Genomic DNA, 25669 nt, shown 5'->3' with positions numbered 1-25669 from the left:
GACCCGGTCCTCTCCACCGTGGAGTCCTCTCTGCCTGGGCTTCTTAAAGACTCCCATCCCTGTGACCAACATGTAGTGGGGGATCCATAAGGTTGCAGGGATGGGTGGCTGTCTTGGCAGCACGCCCACTGCCATGCACGGCACCCCTGGCTGCAGACTCAGTGGACCCCGAGGGTTGGCCTCTGTGGAGCTGAGCATCCCACCCATATGTGCTGTGGCCCTTTGGCCATGATCATTCAGTCATTCAACAGATGTCTTCTCAGCAGCCACTCTGCCCGCTGTAATGAGCAGACACACCCCTCATGGGCCCCAAGGACCTGCAGGGGCTCCCCTGCACTGCCCTGGAAAGACCCGAAAGGCCCAGCCCTGCCTCGGGCACCGCACTCCCTTATGCCAGCCACACACCCACCCAGGGACCCGGGCGCCAGCGTTGTTTCCATTTTACAGAGGCAACCTAAGGCCAGGACATGACGTCATTTCCTTTAGGTCATACCACCAGTGACAGCAGGAAACCCTCCAGTCTGCAGAGCTATGAGGAATGAATTTCTTATTCGTAAGTCACCCAGCACATGACTGCTTTTTTTTTTTCTTGGCCATACCACGTGGCCAAGATCTTAGTTCCCTGACCAGGGATGGAACCTGGGGCCCCAGTAATGACTGCCAAGTCCTAGCCAGCGGACCACCAGGAAATTCCTTGCATTTGGTTACAGTGGCCAGAACAGACTACGACCTTCCCTTAATTTAGTTTTTTTTTTGAGGACCCAGTATGCAGCAGGCCTGGCAATTCTGGTTACAAACCATCCTGAACGCGACACAGGCAGGCCCGCATGTGCCTCCCTTGCAGCCTGGCAGGCCTCCAAGGGCAAGGACACGCCTGTCTCAGCTCTGGCCCAGCGGCAGTCCAGAGCCAAGAAGGGGTCCCTGGGAGTCTGTGGAGTGAACGAGTGAATGAGCTGCCCTACTGTGTGACGCTGGCCAAGTCCCCTTGTCACTCTTGAGCTCAGTTTCCCCCTGTGTACAACAAGGAGGCGGGACACGAGCCACGGTCAGCTCCTACAGCCTGTCCCCCTCCCCAAGTCCTCCTGAGCAGTTCCTGTGTGGTGGGTGGTGGGGGCCTGACATGTGCAGGGCCCTACCATGCCCCCTAGACAAGGCCTGGGGGTCCGATCTCAACCGCCTTTCTTTCTCAGTCCTACTCCCACTCTTCCTGTTGCCATTGGCTTCTTTCTCAGGGTCCACGAGTGAGGGTACCCCCAACGGTCCCCCTGAAGTGACCTAACCCTGACTCTAATGTGTAGGGACCACTCCCAGCATGGCAGATGCGCTCCATACCCCCACTCTGCCCCTGTGGTCCCAGGAGGCCCCTCCTGGGAGGGGGGCGGTGCTCTGGGTCCCAGGGCTGCCCTCAAGAGCCTGGTGCAGGCCCAAGCTATCATCACGCCTCTTCTCCAGGCAGGGGACTGGCTGCAGTGGTGAGAATGGGGACAGATTGAGCCCAGCCCTTCAGTGTGCTGCCCCTGGCTCTGCTGCTTGAGGTTGTTTACATCCAAGAACAAACCCAAAGCTCTCATGATGGATGAACCAAGATAGGCTGGTCCCGGGCAAGGGGGTGGGGTGCAGGGCGGTGGTACAGACTGGGGGGACCGGCTCGGGGTCCTGCCGCGTCCTACCTGATCTGCCACACCAGCCGCAGTGCCGTTACTGAGCAGAGAAAAGGTTTCCAATTCCTGCCAGAGATTGGAGAGAGACAGGAAGAGATGGCGATTCTGCAAAGGTGCTCAGCTGCTCCCACCAGCTGGGGCTGCAAGGGAGCCCCAACCAGGCGGGGGGGTCTGCGGTGCCCCCCAGACTTCCTGCCCCTAGGCTTGCAGGGAGTCACCTGCCCTGTCTCTCTGAGTTCCATTTGGGTGTTTCCTTCCTACAATCACGACCAGGGCAGAGGACTTCTCGGTACACACTTCCTGTGTGTGCCTGGCAGTCTCAGACACTCTCTCCCTGTGATCCTCCCACGAGCCCTCTATTGTTGCTGTTTACTTGCTAAGTGTGTCCGACTCTTTGTGACCCCATGGACTGCGGTACACCAGGCTTCCCTGTCCTTCACTGTCTCCTGGAGTTTGCTCAAACTTGAGTCCACTGAGCTGGTGATGCCATCCAACCATCTCATCCTCTGTTGCCCTCTTCTCCTCCTGCCCCCAATCTTTCCCAGCATCAGGGTCTTTCCCAAGGAGTTGGCACTTCACATCAGGTGGCCGAAGTACTGGAACTTCAGCTTCAGCAATTCACTGAGCCCTCTGAGAAGGGACACGATTATCCCCACATCCCAGATGTGGAAAAGAAGGGGGAGAGAGAGGAACTACCTTGCTGCAGGTCACAGCAGAGACTAGAGCCATACCTTCTCCTGCATGTGGCTTCCTGGCCCAAAGTCGGAGACAAATGAATACATGTGGATGTGAATGAGCCAAACAGACACCAATTCAAACATGCACCACACAGGGGTTATTTGAGAACAGGAGGCTTAAGGACGCCAGTGTCAACTGAGGCCATCTCTGGGATGTTAAGGTCGGCCAGGACAGGGGACTGAGCAGGCTTTAACAGCTGGTGTCTAAGGTGAGCTGGGAGCTCTGGCTGTTCTTTCTTCTTCCGAGAGGCTCTGAAAGTCATTCCAGGGCTTTCAGCCAACAGACAGGGAAGATTACCTGCTGTCACCCACTCTGTCCTGGCCTGGCCCTGGCCCCCCTCACCTATGTCTCTCAAAGGCACCTGGCCCCCCTCTACACGTCTCCCCACCCCCAGCCCCACCCAAGCCCCAGCTCCCAGGGCCCACCTACCTGGGGCCTCTTATATGCCTTCCGAACTCGAAGCCCAAGCTTCTGAGCCAGCTCCTGACCAAGCTGCGTTACACTTTCATCCTGAGAAGGCAAGACACAGGGTAAGGTGGGTTAGTTTGCTCCGACTGTGAAGCTGTGCTCCAAACGCTTGTGCAGCCCAGCAAGCGGGGACAGGGTCCCCATTACCCCAGGTCATGGATACGGAAGCGAGATCTTGGGAGGGGACACTAGCTGCCCAGGTCACACAGCCGGTGCGTGGGGGGCTGGGGCCAGGAACCCATGCTTCTCCTGTTCCCTTTATTATGGGAAGTAGAAAGGAATACGTTTGTGGTTTCATTTCAATATTATCTTTTTGTTTCCACAATTCAAGTTACAGTCACTGCAGAAGGCAGTAATGTCAGACAGGGAGCAAGGACTCCCCTGGACCCTCACCCTAGACTCCCACCCGCAAAGGGGGAGCTTAGCCAACAAGGGTGCTGTGTGTCCCTACAGATCTCAGCTAGGGACTCACATGCACGTGGATGACAAAGGATGTTTAGTTTTGCTTTGTGGGGATTTTCTCTTTCTTTTTGTACGTAAGTGAGATTATATTATACCTGTTGCTTGTTCTACAATGGGCGTCTTTTATCAAATAACGTCTTGGAGCTCTCTGCAGTGAGGACGAGCAGATGGAGCACAGGCGCCAAGGAACGAGGCCAGGTGAGGTCTAGAAGGCACCTGGCCCACGGCTGTGCTCAGTAATGGCACCCAGCACCTCTTCCACCCTCCAAGTCTGTACCACCATCTGTGTCCCAGGCACAAGCTGGAGGCCAGGGACATCGCAGTCACAGGGCAGGCGGGGCCCAGGCCTCCCCGAGGCTCCAGTCCAGCGGGGAGACCAGTCAGTTAACAGAGAAATGGCGGCTGCAGTCCTGGCTTCAGACGGGCACTGGGGACGCTGTTCGTTCATCCACCTCCCCACCTCACTGACAACTCCTGGAGCCCAGGGTCTGGGTCACCTCTGGTCCTGATGCCCAGCACAGAGCAGGGCCTGGTCAACATTTGCCCGGGAAAACAGGGGAATTCTCTGACTCCAAGGCAGAAGTCCTTGTGTGGCTACGTCCCTCTGGGGAGTTACCAGCCCTCACAGGTCTGGCTCCCTGGCCTGTACAGCGAGGTGAGAGCCACCCTCTCCTCCTATGAGAAGGCAGGCCCAGGACCCAGATGCGGACCTGCTGCAGATGCTGAAGGACTCGGTGGAGGTCGGGGACTAGGTCATAAGAGAGCTTCTCAACGGTAGAGTAAACGGAAGTGGAGAAGCAATAAACAGAAAGTATAACAACAGTGAGTGTGCTGGACTCTTACTGCGTCCAGCCACTGTGTCCGCTGCCCTGTGTGACTTTCTGATTCAGTCCTCAGCACGGCCCTACGGTGCACGGCATACCATCACCCCCGCTTCATGTCATCACCCCTACTTCAAAGGGGTGCCAACCAGGACTCAGAGGGGCTAAGCCTCGTGTCCAAGGGCACAGAGCTCGTAGATAGCAGGCCCAAGATTAGAACCCAAATCCAGACCAGTCCTCTGGCACTGACATTCCTGATCACCCTGCCTCCAGCCTCGTCTCTGCTCTGCCCACTCAAATCTTTCTTGCTTCTTCCAGCCCCACTCAAGCCCTGCCTCCTCCTGGGAACCCTCCAGGATCCTGACCACTTGTGAGAGCTCTCTTAGTCCTTCCTGGGCAGCATTTAGCCTTCTTCAAGCCCTTTCACACCCACAATTCCAGGGACAAAGTGGGAAGGGCACTTTATAGACATGGAGTAGGAGGGGCCAGGCTCCGTGCAGCCAGGCCTAGACCTCAGGGCTGTTTCCACGTGTCTCCCTCCAGATTGTGGGTCCCTGGAAGGCACAGATCTGGACACTCCGTGGGTACTTTGTAAACATTTGTTAAGTTGATGGATAAATGGGGAGGGGACATGTGCCCAGCTGTGTGTGAACTGGGGCAAGCAAGACCTTTGACTGGATTTTCCCATTGACCTTCCCCACCTAATGACACCCTGAACGTCAGGATCCCACACACACAACACCCCATTAGGTGCTCACTGCAACCCTGGACTCTCGGAGAGGGGTGGAGATTAAACAGTCAGATTGCTCAGGCTTCCCTGGTGGCTCAATGCCAATGCAGGAGGTGTGGGCTCAGTCCCTGATTTGGGAAGATCCCACGTGCCCCGGGGCTGCTGAGCCCGTGAGCCACGACTACTGAGTCTGTGTTCTAGAGTCCATGCTCCCAACTTGAGTAGCCCCCACTCGCCACAACTAGAGAAAGCCTACACAGCAACGAAGACCCAGCGCAGGCAAACACAAACAAAAGTGAAAGTCGCTCAGCCGTGTCCAACTCTTCGCGACTCCACGGACTCTACAGTCCTTGGAATTCTCCGGGCCAGAATACTGGAGTGGGTAGCCGTGCCCTTCTCCAGGGGATCTTCCCAACCCAGGGATTGAACCTAGGTCTCCGACATTGCAGGCAGATTCTTTACCAGCTGAGCCATGAGAGAAGCCCCCTCAAATTATATATATATAATGTACATATATAAAGGGAGTCAGACTACTGGGCTCAAGTCTCGACCCTGCCACCCCTCACTGGGATCTTCAGTAAGTTCCCTCCTCTCCATGCCTCTGTCTCATCTTTAAAATGGGGATAATGAGAGTGTCTATCTCACAGGACTCTCTCAAGGGTTAAGTAAGTTAATATAGAACCTGAATATTAAGCAAGTTAATACACAAGTATATGTTTAGCAGTGCCTGGTGTTAATATCAGCATCTCAGCGGAGGAAAGCAAGGCTCAGAGGGGTGAGGTGCCTGGGCCCAGAGAGGACGGGGAGCCTGGCCTCCGCAAGCAAGGCGGCACTCACGTGGGGCAGGGCCAGGGAGCAGCGGCTGCTGCATGCGTAGGCCTCCTTGTGGCGCCCCAGCTCGGTCAGGGCCCGCGCCTTGCGGAACAGCGCCCGGATGTTCTCGCTGTCCAAGCCTAGCGCCTTCTCGCTGTCCTCCAGCGCCTTCTCGTATAGGCCCTGCCAGAGAGGAGCAGGGGGCCATCCGTCAGCCTGTTACCCTCCCAGCCCCAGCCTCCTGCCTCCACCAGGACAGAGGACCAACCTCCTCCCTTCCTCGCAGACGGGGTCGGGGCGAGGGCTCCAGGAGATGGCTCCGGTGTTCAGACCCAATCAAGGGTGTTTGTTGTCCAGCCAGGGAGCACTGGCAGGACATGAAGGGGACGGGCCTTCAAATTCTACAGTCATAAGCCCGGCCACTCAGATCAAAGACTGCGAGTAACATAGGCATCTCCAGAGGAGGCAACATCAGGAAGGTGGCTCAGTACACAGAACACCACGTGAACGGGCATCTGGTAGACCCGTTCACCCAGCCCTGACTCCCCTAACCCTAACCCTCGGCAGAGCCCACTGCAGAGCCCCGTAGGATCTGGGGAATGACTGAGGCCCTGAGCGAGGACAGAGAAGAGGAGAAGGCTGGAGCTGCCAGAACAAGGGAAAGGCAGTCCTCAGCTCTGATGGCCCACAGACTCCTGCCAGGGCCCAGGCCGTCCCGAGAACCTAACTTAACTCATCTGGGGCAGGGCTTGGGCTCCATATCATACCAACACTTTGTATTATATATTAGTCCTTTAAAAGCCCTCCAGGTGAGTCGATGGTGTGCTGGGGCTGAGAGCCCTGGGAGCAGAGGGCGGGGGAGAGGGGCATGGGGCGGAGCAGCCTTAGGGGCGTCGGGGTGGGACCCGGGGCGTGGGGGGGCTCACCATGGTGAAGTAGCAGGCGGCCCGGTTGACATGGAGCTTACACAGCAGCTCCCGGGGCAGGGCCACCTGGTCGGAGGCGGCGTAGTCGGCCACGTTCAGCCCCTCCATGTACTGCACCAGTGCTTGCTTGTAGTCCTTCTCCCGGAACAGGTCATTGCCCTCAGCGAACAGGTTCTGCACCAGCTTGAGCAGAAAGGCCTGCCGGGGCAGGGTGTGGGGATGGGGGTATTCAGGGGTCCTCTGCACCCAAGCCCCATGTCCCCCACCAGGGACACCCTGCCCGTTGCCTTCCCCCAGCCCAGCCCCTGATGCTCACCTCATATTCTTCTTGCTTTAAGGGTAGGGTCGACCTATGGAAAAAGGACACAAGGTCTGGATGGGCCCAGGGTTCTCAGCCTCCCAGGGGCCCAGGGTTCTTAGCCTCCCAGAGACCCAGGAGCCAGAGCCACAGGTTAGAGACCGTGCCTGGGAGCTGGTTCCCCCAGCTCAGACCTCAGACATCACCTTGTGGATTGAGATGAGGGGACAGCAGTTTGTTTTTTTTTCTCCTAAATCAATACCATGCTGGCCCTCTCTTTCCTACAAAAGGATGGTGGAAGGTCCTGCTTCTGCCCCAGGGCCTGGCAGCCAGGCTTTCCCAGGTGCTGCTGCTGTTCAGTTGCTAAGTCATGTCCGACTCTCTGGTGACCCCATGGACTGTAGCACGCCAGGCTCCTCTGTCCTCCACTATCTCCCAGCATTCGCTCAAATTCATGTCCATTGAGTCGATGATGCTATCTAACCATCTCATCCTCTGACACCCCCTTCTCCTGTTGCCTTCAGTCTTTCTCAGGATCAGGGTCTTTTCCAATGAGTTGGCTCTTCACATCAGGTGGCCAAAGTATTGGAGCTTCAGCTTCAGGATCCATCCTTCCAATGAATATTCAGGGTTGATTTCCTTTATGATTGACTGATTTGACCTCCTTGCAGTCCAAGGGACTCGCAAGAGTCTTCTCCAACACCACAATTCGAAAACATCAGTTCTTTGGCACTCAGCCTTCTTTATGGTCCAATTCTCACATCCATACATGACCACTGGAATAACCATTGCTTTGACTGTATAGACCTTTCCAGGTGCACATTGCTGAGAAGGAGCTCTGGCTGGCTGTCCTCTGCCTAAGAAACCAATCCCTGGGAACGACCATGTCCCCCCCCAAACCAAACTTGCAACTTCAGATTCGCAGGCAGCACCAAAAACCTACCTCGGGGATCATTCATTTAGGAGTCTCTGCACTTTTTCTGTCCCTGCCTACAAGACACACACAACCCCAGCCAATGCCCAGCACACAGAACCTAACCCTTCCTGCCAGACTCAGCAAAGTAGGTGGTCCCTAGGCACCCTCTCCTGTCTGTGAGCTGCCAAAACAATGCCAGCTCAGAACAGCTGAGCCCAGGAGAAAGTGTGAAAGAAAGGAAGGGAGGGGAAGGGCCTTCAGGGAGAAAGGAGAAGGAAAGCATGAGCCCAAGGCACATTTGTGAGGCTACAAGGCAGCACTGGAAGGGAAGCTGGGGTTTGTCTTCTGGTCTCTCACGTCAGAGGGGAAATCAGACTTTCAGAGAGGGGCAGTGACAGGCCCAGGGTCACACAGCAGGTCCAAGCCAGGGCCAGAGAGCAGGGCTGGGGCTCCTTCTACTGCTTGGAGCCGCTGCGAATGCCTGGGCAAAAAAGAACAGCTTAGGGACTTCCCTGGTGGCTCAGACGGTAAGGAATTCGCCTGCCAATGCAGGAGATGTATGTTCGAACCCTGGGTTGGGAAGATCCCCTGGAGAAGGAAATGGCAACCCACTCCAGTACTCTTGCCTAGAGAAATCCATGGACAGAGAAGCCTGGCAGTCTACAGCCCATGGGGTCGCAAAGAGTAAGACACGACTGAGCGACTAACACGGGACTTGCCTGGTGGTCCAGTGGCTCAGACTCTGTTTCCAACGCAGGGGGCATGGGTTCAATTCCTGGTTGGGCAGGTAAGATCTCATATGTCATGGAGCAGTCAAAAAAATTTTTTAAAGGCAGCCTAAGCTGGTGAGTGACAAGTGGTGAGCGGAGACCCCGGAGGTCCCCTGTGGGGAGAGGGAGATGTCCCTGACTGTGAGAGTGGGGCCGCCCACCATCAGAAACCAGGGCCTGGCCCTCTTCGCTCAGCCGTGGCCGCCCGCCGCTCTCCTCCTAACTCATCTTCCACTTCCAGCCTCTCTTCCTCCAGCCTCAGCTTCATCTTCAGTAGGTCACACTGTGTCCTTAAGGTCACCTTATTCTGGTGTTTAAGGCTCTACACGAGCCCTTCACCCACCTGCCCGCATCACTTCATGGCTCCTACGGTGCTCGGTGCCCAGCTAAGCACATGAGGTCAGCATGCGAGGAAGCAGCCATTTCTAAAGGAGCAGGCCTGACTGTATAGCCTGTAGCCCCTCAGGAGACCAACGCGTGGGTTCCTGGGAGGGTGTCCCACTGCTATACCCCCTCAGAATTCCCCTTTGGGAAGAGGAAGGAGGACACGGAGCTAACATAGACCCCAAGCGCAACAATCTGGAGAAGGAAGGGACACTCTCTCTGTTTCGGAGATGCTGAGACCACAGGAAGCAGGGGCACCAGGATGAGGGCTGAAGTCCGGGGCTTGGAGGTCCAGTTACGCAGAAATCAGTGACTTGAAGATAGAATTCTTATGACAAACACGATTCCCAAGGCCTGCCTTGTTCTCCAGAATGGCCTCTGGGCAAAACTCGGGCATTTGACCAAGATCAACACTCTCTCCCAGATGGAAGACGAGCCCCCTGTGAAGAAGGGTGAGGCCACAGCTCTGAGCTGGCAAAAGCCAGGAAAACTGGCTGTTTTGCAAGTTGAGGAAGGAGAGCGTGTTGTGAGAATATAAACACACAGCAGATCGTGTGTGTGTGTGTGTGTGTGTGTGTGTCTGTGTGTGGAAAAGGACACAGCTTGTGCTGAAAAGGCAGGTTGCATTTTGCAAGTCTGCGTGAGCACAAAATCAGGGAGCATATGAGGTTTTGTGGGACTTTTCCAGTGGCTCAGTGGTAAAGAATCTGCCTTCAGTGCAGAAGACACAGGAGATGCAGGTTTGATCCCTGGGTCAGGAAGACCCTCTGGAAGAGGAAATGGCAACCCATTCCAGTATTCTTGCCTGGAAAATTCCATGGACAGAGGAACCTGGCAGGCTAACAGTCCATGGGGTTGAAAGAGTTGGACACAACTGAGCTACTAAACAACAACGAGGGTTCATATGTGCAAACTCCAGTTTTGTAGGGAGTCATATTTAAGATAAAGAACACAAAATGAGAAACAAAGAATTTCTAGGCAGTCTTTCAGGGCTTTGGAAAGAACTCTTACAAATGAGGGGCTGGGAGCTTACACTTCATCAGAGTCACAATAAACGTGCCTCTGAGGGTCCATTTAAGAGAGAGGAAAGAGTTAATAAAAATATTTTGTGTGTAAAGAAAAAGATGAAAAAAACCAACACAGCATATGGGTACCAGGGGCAAATAATGGAAAGAAATTTGGGCTTTGGAGTCCACAAGACCCAGGTTAGAATTCCATCGCTTAGTAGTTGTGTGACTGTAAACCAGTTTCTTAACCTCTCTGAGCCTCAGCTTTCTCATCTGCAAAATGGAGATAAAAGCACCTGCTGAACTGAGCTGTTGTGAAGATAAGAGAGACGACGGATGTGAAGGGCCCAGCATGGAATGGAAAGACGTGCTCAGCAAAGACTACGGGATGTGCACAGACAAGCAAGAGAATTAACAGGGAGCGTAGGAGCATGCGTGGACAGGGAAGGTAAAATGATATGCTGGACAAGACCACAGGGTGGCCAGGGTCGGGTCAGGAAGCGTGTGTGTATGTCGAGATCATGACTCAGGGTTAGGAGCACCCCCGGCCCCTGCCCCGCCAGCCCCTTCCCAACCTGTCCCACCTCCTCACTCCCCAACACACAGGGCAGTCTGAACAGCAAAAGCTCAGCAAGCAAGAAAAGGGAGCCCTGGAGAAGATTGCTCTGGGATGTCCCAGAGGACCGCGCCCTGCCACCCCCTGGCCGCCACACCCCCCCGCCCCAAACACACACTCACTGAATGAACTGCAGCCCCTTCTCGATGTCCGCCTTCCGCCTCTGCCTCTCCATCAGTCTCTGCGGAGAGAACGCCGTCCATCAGGAAGTCAGTGGGGCTGGTCACCGTCCACCCCCACCTCCCCACCACGTGTCCCCTCACTCCCTGCTCATCCCATCTCACAGGGTGTCGCAGTGTCCCTGAGGGCGGTGACCCATCTCGGGGACCACACAGACCTCCAGCACACAGCTCTCCATCCACACCTGCACCCCCACCGGACCCTGAGTTTGTACAGCACTTTCAATAGACAGGGGGGTTCATGAAGGCCACCCGCCCTTCCCCACACATGGCTGGGGCTGCCAAACTGCACAGGACACCCTCAAGTTCAAGGGGAAAGTCTTGCTTTACCAGCAAGCACAGTTTAGAGAGAAGAAACACAGAAAATGCCACCGTGGCCATGATTATAGCTACAATGTAGCATAACACGTGGGCCAGACACTGTGTATCAGGCTCACTGAATCTGCCAGGAGGTGGGTATCTATTTTGTGTGTGTGTGTGGTATCATGTGGCATATGGGATCTTAGTTCCCTGACCAGGGACTGAACTCATGCCCCCTGCACTGGAAGTACAGAGTCTTAACCACCGGACCACTAGGGAAGTCTCGAGGTGGGTGTCACTTTGTCCCCATTTTACCAGTACACTGAAGCTCAGGGAGCCCCCGTCATAAGCTGGCTGGCCTCCACACCAGGCCGCGGTGGCCTGGTACCCACACCATTCCGGTGAGGTGGTGTGAATTCCCCATGTTATGGATAAGGAAAGACCGAGGCTCAGGGAGGCTGAAGGGTGGCCCAAGGCAGCATAGCAAATGAATGGCGCTGAACTTGTGCAGGGATCTGCTCCAGAGATGAAGAGAGTCAAAACGGAAGGCGGGGGTGCTTCAGGAGAAAGGAGGCGCAGGCAGAGCAGCTAGGGGTCTGGTACCCCCAGGGCGAGGGGCCCCCTCACCCCCGGGAGCTGGAAGTTCCTGGCCAGATCCAAACAGCCTGCTGGGCTCCTCCTCCATGCCACCATGGAGCTCAGCTGATCCCACCCAGTGACAGCCCCGAGGGGGCTAGGCCTACCCCAGGGGAGAAACTGAGTCCGGGGCACTCACTGCCCCACTGGCCAGTACTTTTTATCCCAGCCACTTCCAGGCCCTTTCCAGGCTCTGCCCATCAAACCATTACTGTGAGAGGATTCAGGCAAGGCTGGGGGATGGGATAGCCGGGGACTGCAGGACCCCTCCAGCTTCATATCTCTGCCCCGCACAACATCTTCAGAGGGCTGATATGCAGACACAGGCAGAGGAACCTCACTGCCTCACTGGCAAAGAGGTCTAAAAAAGTATAAAAAACACCTAACTACTTTGGAGAGGCAGCAAGTATACCAAATTGACACTTTCTAAAAATTCTCTGCTTCCTTGTTCTTTATTCCCCACCCTGGGTTCGACCACCTTGTCCTCACATAAGGTAAGCGGGCAGGGGGTCACTACCCCCATTTTCCAGATGAGAAGAGTAAGACACAAAGAAATGAAGTCTCTTTCCCAAGGTCACTTAACCCGTGGCTGGAACCCAGCTCATCAAGAGGCCACAGCCCTACCAACACTCCAAGCCGTGAGATGGCATGTGGCCCAGGTCAGGCAGGGTGGCCCTGAGGCTCCAAGGAGACGGATGAGAGCATTAAGAGCGAGGGGCTCAGGCCACGGGAACCTTGCTCCCCCCGCCGGTTCGCGCGAGGAGGGCTGAAGCCATGCTGCGTCTTCAGGCTCCCAGAGCAGCACTGCTCACACCCGTTCCCCTCTCCAGGCAGGACCGGGGCCACTGGCAAGCACTCACTATGTGTCTGCCGGCCCTGCCAGGGCCTTGGACTCAGACCCAGGTGTGAGGGCCAGCATTTGCACACCACGTGACTCTGGATCGTGGTCATGTGCCTGACGGATGGGGAAAATGGGGCTGATGGCGTTCCCGACGCGCTGGCTGTCATGGGTTCAGAAGATGACACGTGCGGAAGTCCTGGCTCGGAGCGACAGTCCAACAACCGTGCGCGTGTGTGTCATCCACTCCCTCTTGCCAAAGATGCTGCAAGTGTTTCCTGCGATGGACCTAACCGCTGAGACCCTGTTCTCCTGCAGGAGGCGGGCAGCAGTGGCCCCAGGCTGCCCGCGTCTCCCCGAGCCGGCCTCTTGGTCGGTCTCCTAGCCCTCGGTGTCCCTGTCTGTGATACAAGCGCTCATCATCCTTACACCCACGCCCCACATCAGGGCTCCAGCCAGACGGCCTGGGGGGTTTCCCACCTCCAGGCTTTTGCCTTTGCCGTTCCTTCTGCCTATGCTGCCATGCTCCTCCATGCATCCTTGTTAATGAAACTCCATACATCCTTTCAAGCCCGGTTCCTCCATGGAGCTGCTCCTACTCTCTCCAACAGCACCATCGCACACTCAGTTACCCCATTTCCTGGGAACCTGGTGTCAGACCCAACCCTTGCCCTGGAAGAGAGGCTCATTGGGTGGAAAGACAACAGCGCAGCCCAGCACTGGCCAGGAAGCTGGGGGAGAGTGGGGGGTGGGAGGGAAGAAGGACCATGCAGGCCTGGACCAGCAGCAGCCCAGGGCGTGGCCAGAGTGACTTCCCCCGAAGCAGTCATGCCCATGGCCACCACACCCATGGTCTCCCCATCCGTCCCTCCCCACCACCTGGGGTGGTGCCTGCCCCCACTTCCTCAATGCCATCACAGGGGTCTTTCAAACCACAGATCAGACCCCGTACTCCCCAGCCGAGAGCCTCTCTTGACTTTTGCTGGTCAACTTCCCCACACCAGCACACACCTCATGGGAACACGTGCCCTGTTGCTCCCCTACTCCAACCCCCCTGGGCCCCATTCAGCCCACAGTCTTCTCAGAAAACCTTGGGGGTCACAGATACGTCTCTGCGTCAGTTCTCTAGGCCCTGAGGTCTGAACAGACTTAACAAACAAATGCTGCCTGTAACCATCCTAGTGGTAATTCCTGACAAATCTGAACCTCACACCAGGGAATAAACATTCTCTTTATTCTCTGCCCCAGGCAGTATGAAGGCTCCGCAGCTGGTGGGCGTGAATGCGTTTCTCTGACCACCAAAATCCCAAAGCAGCAGTGCAGACACACACGTGGGCTATGCAGAGGGGTTCCGATCCCCTCTGAGCGGCAGTCTCCTGCTGCGTAAATCGGAGATTACAACTAGTGCCCACCAACAGGATTAATACATAGAAGGCCCTCATTTCAGGGCCTGGTACACAGCAGACAATAAATGACTGCCGTTAGATCAGAATTCCTATGCTGAATATTCCAGTCAACACTCACAGTATGTCCATTACATGCAGATGAGAAGAGGAGCTTTAGAAGAGCCACCAGCCGCCTGCGATCAGCTAAAGAAAAGCCGCCCCGTTGTGGGCCTGCTGAGAATTCAGCAATGAACAAAGGTGACAAGGTCTCCCCCTGTTTATAGAGCACATGTTCTGGGGGAGGAGGGACACCACATTTAGATTTAGGGGACTTTGGTGGTCCAGTGGCTAAGACTTCCAACGCAGGGGGCCTGGTTCAATCTCTGGTCAGGGAACTAGATCCCACATGCCTCAGTGAAGATCAAAGATCCTGAGTGCTATATGCAATGAAAGACTTGGTGCACCCCAATAAATTAATAAATAAATATTTTTTAAAAATCAAAGGAACAAATAGATTTAAATTGTAATAATAAAGGAGAAGATAAGAAGATAGAGTGACAGGGTGCTATAATTATATACAGGACTCGGGAACAGAGACCTCAGTGACCAGAGGGTACAAGTCATTGTGAATGTTTGGGGGAAAGTATTGAGGCAAAAGGAACAGTGGGTGCAAAGGTTCTGAGGTAGAAATTGGTTGGCGTATTTGAGGAGGAACAGGGAGGCCAGTGTGGATGGACCAGGGTGGGTACTTGGGAGCATGGTGAGTAGGAAGACTCTGCCATACACGAAAACGTGTTGTCATTAAACAAATGAGATTTACTTAAATTTCACTACGACCCCATCAGGCAGGAAAATAGTGCTTCCAAGAGGCTAGGGAAGTTGCTCATGAGCATGTAGGGATGGTGGGGCCTGGGTCAAAAGGCCTGGAGAGATGAGCCTCAGATAGCCACCTTGACAAATCCCACGTGAGCAAAGACATGCCCTCCACAGCCCCAGAAGGCACCGAACGCCCCACATGCCTCCCCTTTCCTCAGTTTCCCTCCCCTGGGAAGAACATTTTTTTTACAGGTGGTCGTTACGAATTAAATGTTTGTGTCCCCGGCCAAATGCATGTGTTGAAGCCCTAAGTGTGACCGGCTGTACTTGCAGACACAGCCTCTGAGGATGGAATTCAGGTTTCATGTAGTCACGAGCAGAGGGTTCTGATCCAGTGTTTTGTTCTGGCAGACTGTCTAGACGAATATAGATTTTGGTACGGAGAAGTGGAGTGTTGCTATAACAAACACTAAGCATATGGAAGCGGCTCTGGAGCCGGATGCTGAGTAGAGACTGAAAAGGCTTTGAGGTGCATGCTACCAAACCCCTAGAGTGCCATGGAAGGGCTGCTGGCAAAAGGTGTGTGTGCTCAGGCGTGTCCGACCCTTTACAACCCCGTGGACTGCAGCCCGCCAGGCTCCTCTGTCCATGGGATTCTCCATGCAAGAATACTGGAGTGGGTTGCCATGCCCTCCTCCAGGGGATCTTCCCGACCCAGCGACCGAACTGTAGTCTCCTGCCTCTCCGTTGGTAAAGACATGGACACGAAAGGCAATTCTGGTAAGAACTCAGATGAAAATGAAGGATAGGTTACCTGAAACTGAAAGAAAGGTGATGCTTGTTAAAAAGTGACAAAGTACTTCACTGAACTGTGTTCTTGTGTTTGGTGGAGGGTAGACTTTGCATGTGATGAAACTGGGTATTTAGCAGAGGAGCACAGAAGCAGTGGCACGGGTCTAAGCCAAGTCTAAGCCAAGTATAGAAGTGTTGGCACGGGTTCTCCTTATTGCTTATGCTAAAATGCAGAGAAGAGAGATGAATTGAAGAAGGGATTGTTTAACAAAAGGAACCAGAACGATCCATATCTATAGCCATAATGTATTCATATTGCAAAAAAAAATGAGGAGTGTTCTGAGAAGCACACCAGAACAACTGTTTGGTGTGTGGCTGAACAACTGTTTGGTAAGGAGATTAGTACAGATCAAACCAGCCATCAGTAGAAATCAGAAACAGAGATGGGATTATAGAAGCAGAAATAATGCCAGTCTGAACTGAAGGGGACAGAGGAAACTGAATGACAGAATGAAGGAAGGCTATCATTAAACAGAATGAAATCATCCCATCTCAGCAACATGGATGGACCCAGAGACTGTCATACTGAGTGGAGTGAGTCAGACAGAGAAGGAGAGACATTGCATGATATCCCTTATATGTGCAATCTAAAAAGAAATGATACCCCAAAATAAATAAATAAATAAATAGAAATAGAAATGATACAAAATGAACTTACAAAACAGAGAGAGACTCATGGACTTAGAAAACAACCTATGGCTGTCAGATAGTTAGGGACTTCAGGAAGGTCATGTACACACTGCTATATTTAAAATGGATCACCAACAAGGACCTACTGTAGAGCACATGGAACTCTGCTCGATGTTATGTGCCAGCCTGGATGGGAGGGGGGTTGGGGGAGAAAGGATGCGTGCGCGTGTGGCTGAGTGCCTTCACCGTTCACCTGAAACTACCACAACATTGTCCACGGGCTATACCCCAATACAAAATAAAAAGCTTAAAGTTTGGGAGGAAAAAAGAGATCATTTTTCTTCTTGAGCTTAAAAGAAAAAAAAAAGAGTAAAGAGAAGGCTGTAGGACTGCCGAAATTCTACGGGACAGGACAACAAAGCTATGTGGCTAAAAACATGCTCTATTCTTTAAGAAAAAGGAAATATAACCCTAAGTTGATTCAGGGATCATCAGGGCCGCCTGCTCCATTTCAAAGGGTGGGGCCACTGCTTCCTTTTCTACAAGCCCAGAGTCTTGGGGTGCAAAATGCTGGCAAAGCTGTGGGGGTGATGCTGCGCCCCAGGGGCCCAGGAAGGAGGAATATCAAACCAAAGAAGATGCTTCTCAAGCCTTAAAATTGAATGGAATTCACCCCACTGGGCTTTGCACACACTCGGAACCTGTGACCTCTTTCTTCTTTCCCATGAATCCCTTTGAGAAGGAGAACGTGTGTCCCATGCCCGTCCCACCACTGCGCTTTGAAAGCTTGTGACTTGCCTGGTTTCACAGGTTCACAGCTGGAGAGGAATTCTGCTTCAGAAGGAATCATCCCTCTTGTCTCAACCATATCTGATTCAGACGAGACTCTGGACTTGAGAGTTGATGCAGGAACGAGTTGATAATTTGGGGGTTAATGCGATGGAATGAATCCATTTTGCATGTGATGAGACCATGAATTTTGGGGAGGTGGGAAGAGTAGAATCTAGAGACTGAATGTTTGTGTCCCCCGCAAACCACATGTTGGCAGTCCTAACCACCAATGTGACTGTTAGGAAATAGGGCCTCGAAGGAGGTGATTAAGGTTCAATGAGGCTATAAGGGTAGGGTCCTGGTCTGATAGGATTGATTTCTTTATTAGAAGAGACAACACAGAGTTCTCCCTCCCTCTCCCTACAGGCAGACATCACCAAGAAAAGGCCAGATGAGGCCAGTGAGAAGGCAGCTAGCCATCTGTGAGAAGGAAGAGAGCTCTCAGTAGAAACCAAATCTGTCAGCACCTTGATCTGGGTCATCTACGCTCCAGAACTGTGAGAAAATAAGTGTCTGTTGTTTAAGCCACCCAGTCTATAATATTTTGTTATAGCAGTCAGAGCAGACCAAGACAGTGGTTAAAAGATCACTGGTTCTCAGCCAAAGAGGGGGGTGAGTTCCTCCAGGGTGAGGGTCAGGCATGACTCGGAGAGGGCACTTGGTGGAAGGGCAAGGAGCACGTAAGCCAAATAAATCTTGTTTCTTTCTAAAGAAAAAAGTCCAAGGAGAAAACCAAGGCCCCAGTCTCCCCAGAATCCCATCACCAGACTGGGCGGTCCCCTCCCCCCAGCTCTGGGTCCAGTTTCTTATAATTTAGGAATTCTAAGTGGGACCTGACTCAAATAAGCTCGTCTCAGAAATACCGCTGTGAATTAAAAGAACCAACAGAAAATGATTCCATCAATATGTCAGCATGGTATGTGACCTCACACCCAGGGGCATGCTGGTTCAAATCCAAGATTTGGCTCCCTATTAACTGTATATGAGCTGCTTAATTTCTCAGTGTCTCACTTCCCTCGCCTCTAAAACAGAAGCAGTAGCTACTGTCAGGGGTTGTTGTGAAAGTTCAATGACATGTTTGACACAAGATACGCATTTACTATCAACTATTTTTATTCTATAATCACTATGATTACTTAAAAGGAGGAGCAAAGGACATAAAACAGGAAATTCACAGGAAACACAATTCATTAAGGAAAGATACTCAGGGGACTTTCCTGGTGGTCCAGTGGTTAAGAATCCATCGGCCAATTCAGGGGACACAGGTTTGATCCCTGATCTGGCCAAGTCCCACATTCCTTGGGGCAGCTAAGCCCATGTGCCACAACTATTGAGCCTGCGCTCTAGAGTCAGGGAACCACAACTACTGAAACCCGTGCACCCTAACGCTGGTGCTCAGCAACAAGAGAAGCCACCACAATGAGAAGCCTGCACACTGCAGCTACAGAGTCACGACTAGAGAAAAGCCCTCGCAGCAACAGAGACCCAGCACAATCAAAAATAAATAAATAAATACGATTATTAAAAGATAATTAAAAAAAATAAGATGCACAAATAATATAAACAGGAAATTCACAGGAACATAACTCATTAAGAAAAGATACTCAGAGGACTTCCCCAGTGCTTCAGTGGTTAAGAATCCACCTGCCAATGCAAAGGACGCAGGTTCTATCCCTGGTCTGAGAAAATCCCACATGCCCCGGGGCAGCTAAGCCCATGCACCGTAATTATTGAGCCCTAGAGCCCTGCGCTCCACAACAAGAGAAGTCACTGCAATGAGAAGCCTGTTCTCGGCAACTAGAGAAAGCCCATGCACTGCAGTGAAGACTCAGCACAGCCAAAAGAAATAAATATAATTTAAAGAAAAAAAAAACACATTAAAACAACAAGACAACTCTTGTCACCTATGAGGCTAATGAAAGGAGAGAGCCTGGTCAATGAGGTGAAGGAAAGAGCACTCTCCAACACTGTCAACGCACTCAGCCTGTGAACTGGTGAGGTCTCTGTGAAGCAACACCTACCAAAATGAGCAAGCTGCCTACCCAGCAGCCAGCATCACTTCCTCTGTCTGCACACAGCAGGACAGGTGAACCTGCACTGGGCTAAACCAATCATAATGGTTCTTTTCCTTACCAGTGATTGGCTTGGGCAAGGGCATGTGACATCATCCCAGCCAATAGGAAGGAGGGGAAATCAGCCAGGGGGCTTCTGGGCAAGATTTCCTTCACACTTAAAATGGGACTGAAACTAGAGGGGTCGGAGGGAAATGGGAGGGGGGGTTCAAAAAGGAGGGGATATATGTGTATCTATGGCTGATTCAATGTTGAGGTTTGACAGAAAACAACAAAATTCTGTAAAGCAATTAACCTTCAATTTAAAAAAAACTTAAAAATAATAAATAAAATGGGACTGCAGTGATAATCCCCTTTTCTGGTACTGTGTACCAGAGTGTAGTTACAAAGATGACTGACCAGAAAGACAGACTGAAGGTGTTTGATGACATGTCTGATAATAAATTAACTGACCCTGGAACTGCTCCAACTCATTTGTCATTTGAGATAATAATAAACTCCATTTTGAGCAAAGAATTGTTACTTGCAGCCAAACCCCTTTCAAATGATAAAATGTCCTTTCCTTTCTACCCAGAAATTTCTCTTCCAAGAATTTAACCTACCAAAATCCTTGTAAAAGCCCGCAAATTATATTTGTACAGGGACATACTTTTTTAAAGAGTAAAAAACTAGAAGCAACCTAAATGTCCATCAGTAAAGAACTGGCTTCATCAAACTACTACATTATGGAATACAAGCAGCTATTTAATCTATAGGTACTGTCATGGAGATGCCTCTGTACATGGTTGAGAAAGGAGAAAAAGAAACAGATTTCAGAACATTTGGGTTTGTATGATTACATCTGTGTGTAATGTGTGTTTATATAAAGAAGGCGTTTGAGAGAATATTCTCCAGTTTCACTGGTTCTTTCTGGGAATTAGGATCTGCCAAGAGGCAAGAGCACACAGACCACGTTCCCTTCTGCTTTAAATGCCTCAGCAGGGTTTGGACATTTTGCAGGAAGAAAGTATTTGCCTTGCAATCTAAAATACAAAATGAGATGACTGACTTGAGGCCAACAGTAGGACAGGGGCCAAATGGGAACCAGTAGCCTGATTTTAAATCCAGTGCTCTGGGACTGCCAAGTGTCCATGGACTGTCCTTCCTAAGAAAAAGACCAAACCATTGACCTAGGAACCAGGAAGGAAACATGATGTTTTTCCCACTTTGGAGAAAGGTTTGAAGATGACAGAATCTAGAGACTCAGATCTTCATCAGACCAGGCAGGGACTATGCCAGGTCCTCCAAAATCTCAACGTCTGGCCTATGTTTGACATAGAGCAAGTGTTCAGGAAATGGTGGTTTGGATGAAAAAGAAATGGATGAATGAGTATCAGTTCATTCAACCCAAGCATGACATAGATAAGAATGAATGAGTGTTGAATAAATGAATGAAAAAACTGATACCAAGATACATTCACAATCAGGTAATAATATTTCCTCAGTGATTATGATGTTCCAGGGACTGTCATGATCCCTATACACATAATACCTTTCTTTTTTTTAATATTTATTTTTAATTAGAGGGCAATTGTGTTGGTTTCTGCCGTCCATCAGCATGAATCAGTCATAGGTATACATATGTCCCGTCCATTTTGAGCCTCCCTCCCATCCTCCCTTGTAACTCAGTCGGTAAAGAATCTGCCTGCAGTGCAGGAGACCTGGGTTCGATCCCTGGGTTGGGAAGATCCCCTGGAGAAGGAAATGGCAACCCACTCCAGTATCCTTGCCTGGAAAATCTCATGGACAGAAGAGCCTGGTGGGCTGCAGTCCATGGAGTCGCAAAGAGTCGGGCACGACTGAGCGACTAACACTTACTTACTTGCCCACCTCCCAACCCACATAACACCTTTCTTAAGACTTGCATAATCCTATGACATCGGGACTACTATCATTCCCAATTTGTGGAGGAGCAGAGGGCACAGAGAAGTTAAGTGACTTACCCAAGGTCACACAGCTGGAACTAGGCAGAGCTGGGATTCAAACCCTAGCAGCCTGGCCCCCGAGCCCACGCACATGGGGGCCCACGAATTTAGTGTTGCCCATTAAGCAAAGAGGCCTAGCCCCAGGAACCTCCATCTGTTATCACATTCAAGTCTTCCCCACCCCTCAAAATAATTCCCTCCTCAGATCCCGAATCCCCTTCCGGCGAGCACAACCTTGACTCCCTCTCTCGATCACATTCTGTGAAAGAGTTGTCTATGCTGTCTCCACCTCCACACCTCCCACTCCACTCCCCAACTCACGACAAGCCCACGCTCACTCCACTGAGGGTGCCTGCCGAGGGTCCTCCCCGTCCCAGGGACCTCCTACCTGCTGAGCCCAGGAGGGGCCAGTGTTTTATTGGCCTTTGCTGGGACTGCTGGCTGCATCTGTGGGTCCTTGTCCTCGTCCACCCAGGTCTTCGGCTTCAGGGACAGTGCTCTTGGTCTCCTCACTCCACCTGCTCCCCCTAGATGAGCTCTTGCATCTCATGATCTCATGAGTCAGGTCGATGACTCACAAATCTATTCCTCCCACCCGGCTCACCCCCTCCCCAATATTTCAGATTTGCGTCTTTTACCTTGTAGGAAATGCTACCCAGATGCCCAATACCCAGGCTGCTTATGACCTCTGTGCCTTTCCTAATCCCGAACCCTCTACCTGGAATGGCCTCCCCTTCCCCACCTGCACCCCCAGCCAACTCCTACTCATCCTTTAAGACCCAGCATGGATGCCTCCGTGTTCAGAAAGTCCTCCTTGGTGCCCATTCCAGTTGAGCTGAGTGTTCTGACTCAATACATTCCAGACTTAACTCAGCAGCTTCTCCCCTAATCCTGCTCCTCCTCCGTCATTCTCCAACTCTAGTCATAGATCCAACCATCATCCTTCTCTCAGTCAATCTCCAGTTCTAGCTTTACCTCTGAAACACTTGTCCACACTTCTCCCATCACCTCCACAAGCAGGCCCTCCATCACCTCTGACCATTGGGCTCCCTGCAATCTGCTGCCAATTGCTGGTCAGGGATCTCTGTCCAATTCACATGTCAGCATCACTCCCTTGCTCAGAACCCTCCGAGATGCATGCGCACACCCACATGAATGTAGGTCTAAAGAAATGTGAGGACCTCCCTGGTGACCCAGCGGCTAGGATTCGACTCTCTCAATGCAGGGGACCCAGGTTCAACCCCTGGTCAGGGAACTAGATCCCACACGACACAGCTAAGAGTTTGCCTGTCACAGTGAAGTTCCTGAGCACTGAGCACGGTACAACTAAGACCCAGCGCAGCCAAACAAATAAGAAATCAATTTTTTTAAAAAGGTGAAAAGTGAATAAGCTCTGTGGTCCAGTAATGTACCAATGTCATTTTTCTGGTTCTGATATTGGCTGGATATCACCATCAAGGGAAGCAGAGTAAAGGGAACCCTTTGTTACCATTTTCGCAACTTCCTGTGAATAAAAAGTTAAAAACAAACAAAACCTTCCATGACACCCACTACCAGGAGGACAAAGGCCAGGCTGTTCATCCAGGGCACACAGTGCCCGTGGCCCGGTCTGGAATGTGACATTCCAGCAACTTTGGACCACGCAGCTTCCTGTTCAAGCTGCCCGCTCTTTCTAGAACAACCCTGATTAATGCCTGTTTCTTAAAGCTCAGCTGAGGTGGCTTTTCTACCAGGAAGGCTGTCTGCCCCAAAGTCCACCCAAGCTCAGCCCCTCAAGCTCACAAGCACGGCAGTGATCCTAGTTAACTGAAAGTATGTGTTCATATCCCCATTCTCTCCCTAAACTAGGTGCTCCTTGAAGGAAGAAGCTGTATCTGCTTTATCTCTCAGCAGCACAGAAAAAAAAATACACTCTGAGTAAGTACAGTCTCATGAAACCTGGAATAAAAGTGAAGATGCAGAGTTCAGTCATCATTTATTGAGCACTTTCTCTTACCAGATATTATTCTGAGTTGTTTGTTCCGTTTAAGTCTTGTCTGACTCTTCGGAAACCCCATGGGCTGTAGCCAGCCAGGCTCCTCTGTCCATGGGATTTCCCAGGCAAGAATAGTGGAGTGGGTTGCCATTTCCTTCTCCATGGAATCTTCCCGACCCAGGGATCGAACCTGCGTCTCCTGTATTGGCAGGGGGATTCTTTACCACTCAGCCACCAGGGAAGCCCTGGTGAGCTTCAACTATAATGCTATACTAAGATACTATCCAATTAAAATAAGTTAATTTTAAAAAGATACTATATACCAGTAGAGTAAGATACTATATAAGATACTATATATAACATACTATAAGATACTATATATAACAAGATACTATATATAACATTAAGTATTATGCTTAATCCTTATAACACTCCTTAGGAAAGTACCACTATCACCCTCATTTTACAGATGAGGAAACCAAGGCACAAAGAGATGAAGTGACCTGCCGGGGTTAGTTACTAAGTGACGAAACTGGGCTTTGAACTCTGGCACTTGGGTTCTGGGGCTCAGAGAGTGTCACGTCCCAACTCAAAAGTGCTCCCCCACCCCCGCAGGCTGCCTTTAGCCTGGACCTGCACTCCACCTCCCCACCCCCCGCACCCCCGGCACTCACCTGCCCCACTGCAGCGTGCGGACAGGTTACACACTGCACGAACACTATCTGAGCTTACGTCATCTCCACGCCTGGCACTTCTCCCGACTCACCAGGCCCTCGACGGCTACCCAGAGAGCCCAGGAAGCCTTTAATTCCATGGTCTCTGACCTCACTCGTCAGCTCTCCGGGTCTGCATCTACCCCTTCCCCTCATCCTCATCCTCATCCGTCCCCATCTGTCCACTGGACTGCCCTCTGCTCCAGGGAAGTCTTTTCTGGGGGTCCCCTGCTGGGTGCCCAGCCACTTCTATGGCAGGAGTTTTGAACACGGGTCCCAAGGAGAGAACTCAGGGGTCTGTAACCGGTTTCCAGGGGTCTGGGAAAACACAACTTTTTTCACAAACTTCTACCTCATACTAACCATCCCCCCCCCAAGCTAGGAACACAGGCAAAACACCCCAAGAGCGCCAGGCACAGAAATCACAGCTTTCTCCGTGTCACGTATCAGCTGCTGCAGACACAACGAAATCTTGGTTCGCGCTCACCCCAACTTCAAAATTATGGTAGTTACATAGACTCACTGCTGGTTCTTATTTGTTAGTGCATTGATTTAAAAAACAGCCAAACTGTAGTTCAAGAGCATTGATCTCCTTGGTAATCCTGTGTGTTTTCACTGCATGAATCTAGAAAGAGTATTCTGAGAAGGCATTCATGGGTGTCCCCAGGCTGCCTGACAGGTCTGTGGTACAGGGGGCTTGAGAAGCCCTGCTCTCAGGATCAGGTTACTTATCCCTACAGTAATCTCAAAAATAGGTGCTCTTATCCCCACTTTCCACCCAAAAGTGAGGCCTACAAATGTGAAGTCTTTTTATTAAAAAAATAAAGAGACTTGGGGACTTCCCTGGTGGTCCACTGGTTAAGACTCTGTACTTCCAAAGCAGGGGGTGCAGGTTCGATCCTTGGCCGGGGAACTAAGATCCCACATGCAGCGTGAAGTGGCCAAAAAACAAAAAATGAGGCTTGGAGGGCTCCGTGGCTTATCCAAGGCCACACTGCTACCAGGGAAGCAGGCTGCAGGTATGTTCGGGAATGGACATGCAATGGATACCCACAGGCCTCAGCAACCTGTAATTTGTTTCTTTTAATTGGCCACCTTGAACAGAAACCAAGGTTCAAGAAACTTGCCCCAGGCCTCCCCCGGCACCCCACCATAAGCCAAAGTAAAAGCAAGCATCAGCAGCAAGGCCTAATCCCCGCCCTCCCGCAGCACCCTGGCTCCAAAGGGCTTTGACTCAATACTTTCTTCACCTTGTCTTTCTCCTTCCCAGCAACCTAAGGGCCCAATTGCACAGAAGGGTTCACACCTACATCTCTCTCCAGGGGGCCAACGCTCTACTCCTGCTTCTCCATCAAGACCCACCTGCTATGCCGCTAAAGTGAGACATTTGAACAATAACTCTTTTTTTTTTTTTTTAATAGAAAAGTAACAGAAGCTTACACTTGGGAGTTATGGGCATGTACACATTAAAAAAAAACAAAACAAAACAGAACTCACCCAGGGTCCCAGAGCTCCGACTGACTGCTTACTATTCTCTTTTTTTATTTTTTTGAGCAATTTGAAGTCACTGCTCCTGTTCATAGCAGGAGAAATCCTGTGGTCCTAACACCTGAGCACCAAGAGTTTCATGAGCTGCTCTGCCTGAATCATGGGCTGAAGAGAGGCCAGAGCAGTGCAAAGGGCCACGAGCTGGGTTCCCATCATAGCCCTGACCCATGCTAGCTTTCACGGAATCAGTCTGAGCCTCTGTTTTGTCCTTTACAGGATGGAGCTAATGATATCCACCTTGCAAGACTAATGACGACACCTGTGTGTTCAGTCGTGTCCGATTCCTAGAGCCTATGGACTGAGCCCGCCAGGCTTCTCTG

The 25669-nt window shown here is 51.6% G+C and overlaps 1 protein-coding gene across 10 annotated transcripts in view; it reads right to left on the bottom strand.

Moving 5' to 3' along the window:
• The window catches only part of ZC3H7B (zinc finger CCCH-type containing 7B), a 55490-nt gene that overhangs the window by 22615 nt on the left and 7206 nt on the right, over positions 1 to 25669 (bottom strand). For 9 of the 10 annotated variants that reach the window (XM_069581664.1, XM_069581660.1, XM_069581659.1 and 6 more), the window contains exons 2-7: positions 10733 to 10791; positions 6936 to 6969; positions 6620 to 6817; positions 5718 to 5876; positions 2829 to 2909; positions 1671 to 1727 (exon numbers count right to left, since the gene is read on the bottom strand). In XM_069581664.1, the coding sequence (XP_069437765.1) occupies positions 1671 to 1727; positions 2829 to 2909; positions 5718 to 5876; positions 6620 to 6817; positions 6936 to 6969; positions 10733 to 10785 (582 nt within the window). In that variant the 5' untranslated portion in view covers positions 10786 to 10791. Of the gene's footprint in view, positions 1 to 1670; positions 1728 to 2828; positions 2910 to 5717; positions 5877 to 6619; positions 6818 to 6935; positions 6970 to 10732; positions 10792 to 15578; positions 15600 to 25669 lie in introns of those variants that run through there. The other variant, XM_069581661.1, reaches the window with a different exon arrangement.

Source organism: Ovis canadensis, chromosome 3, assembly GCF_042477335.2.
Source record: "Ovis canadensis isolate MfBH-ARS-UI-01 breed Bighorn chromosome 3, ARS-UI_OviCan_v2, whole genome shotgun sequence".
Classification (NCBI taxonomy): domain Eukaryota; kingdom Metazoa; phylum Chordata; class Mammalia; order Artiodactyla; family Bovidae; genus Ovis; species Ovis canadensis.
Note: the sequence above shows the minus strand (reverse complement) of the source record. Positions and strands in the feature narration are given on the sequence as shown.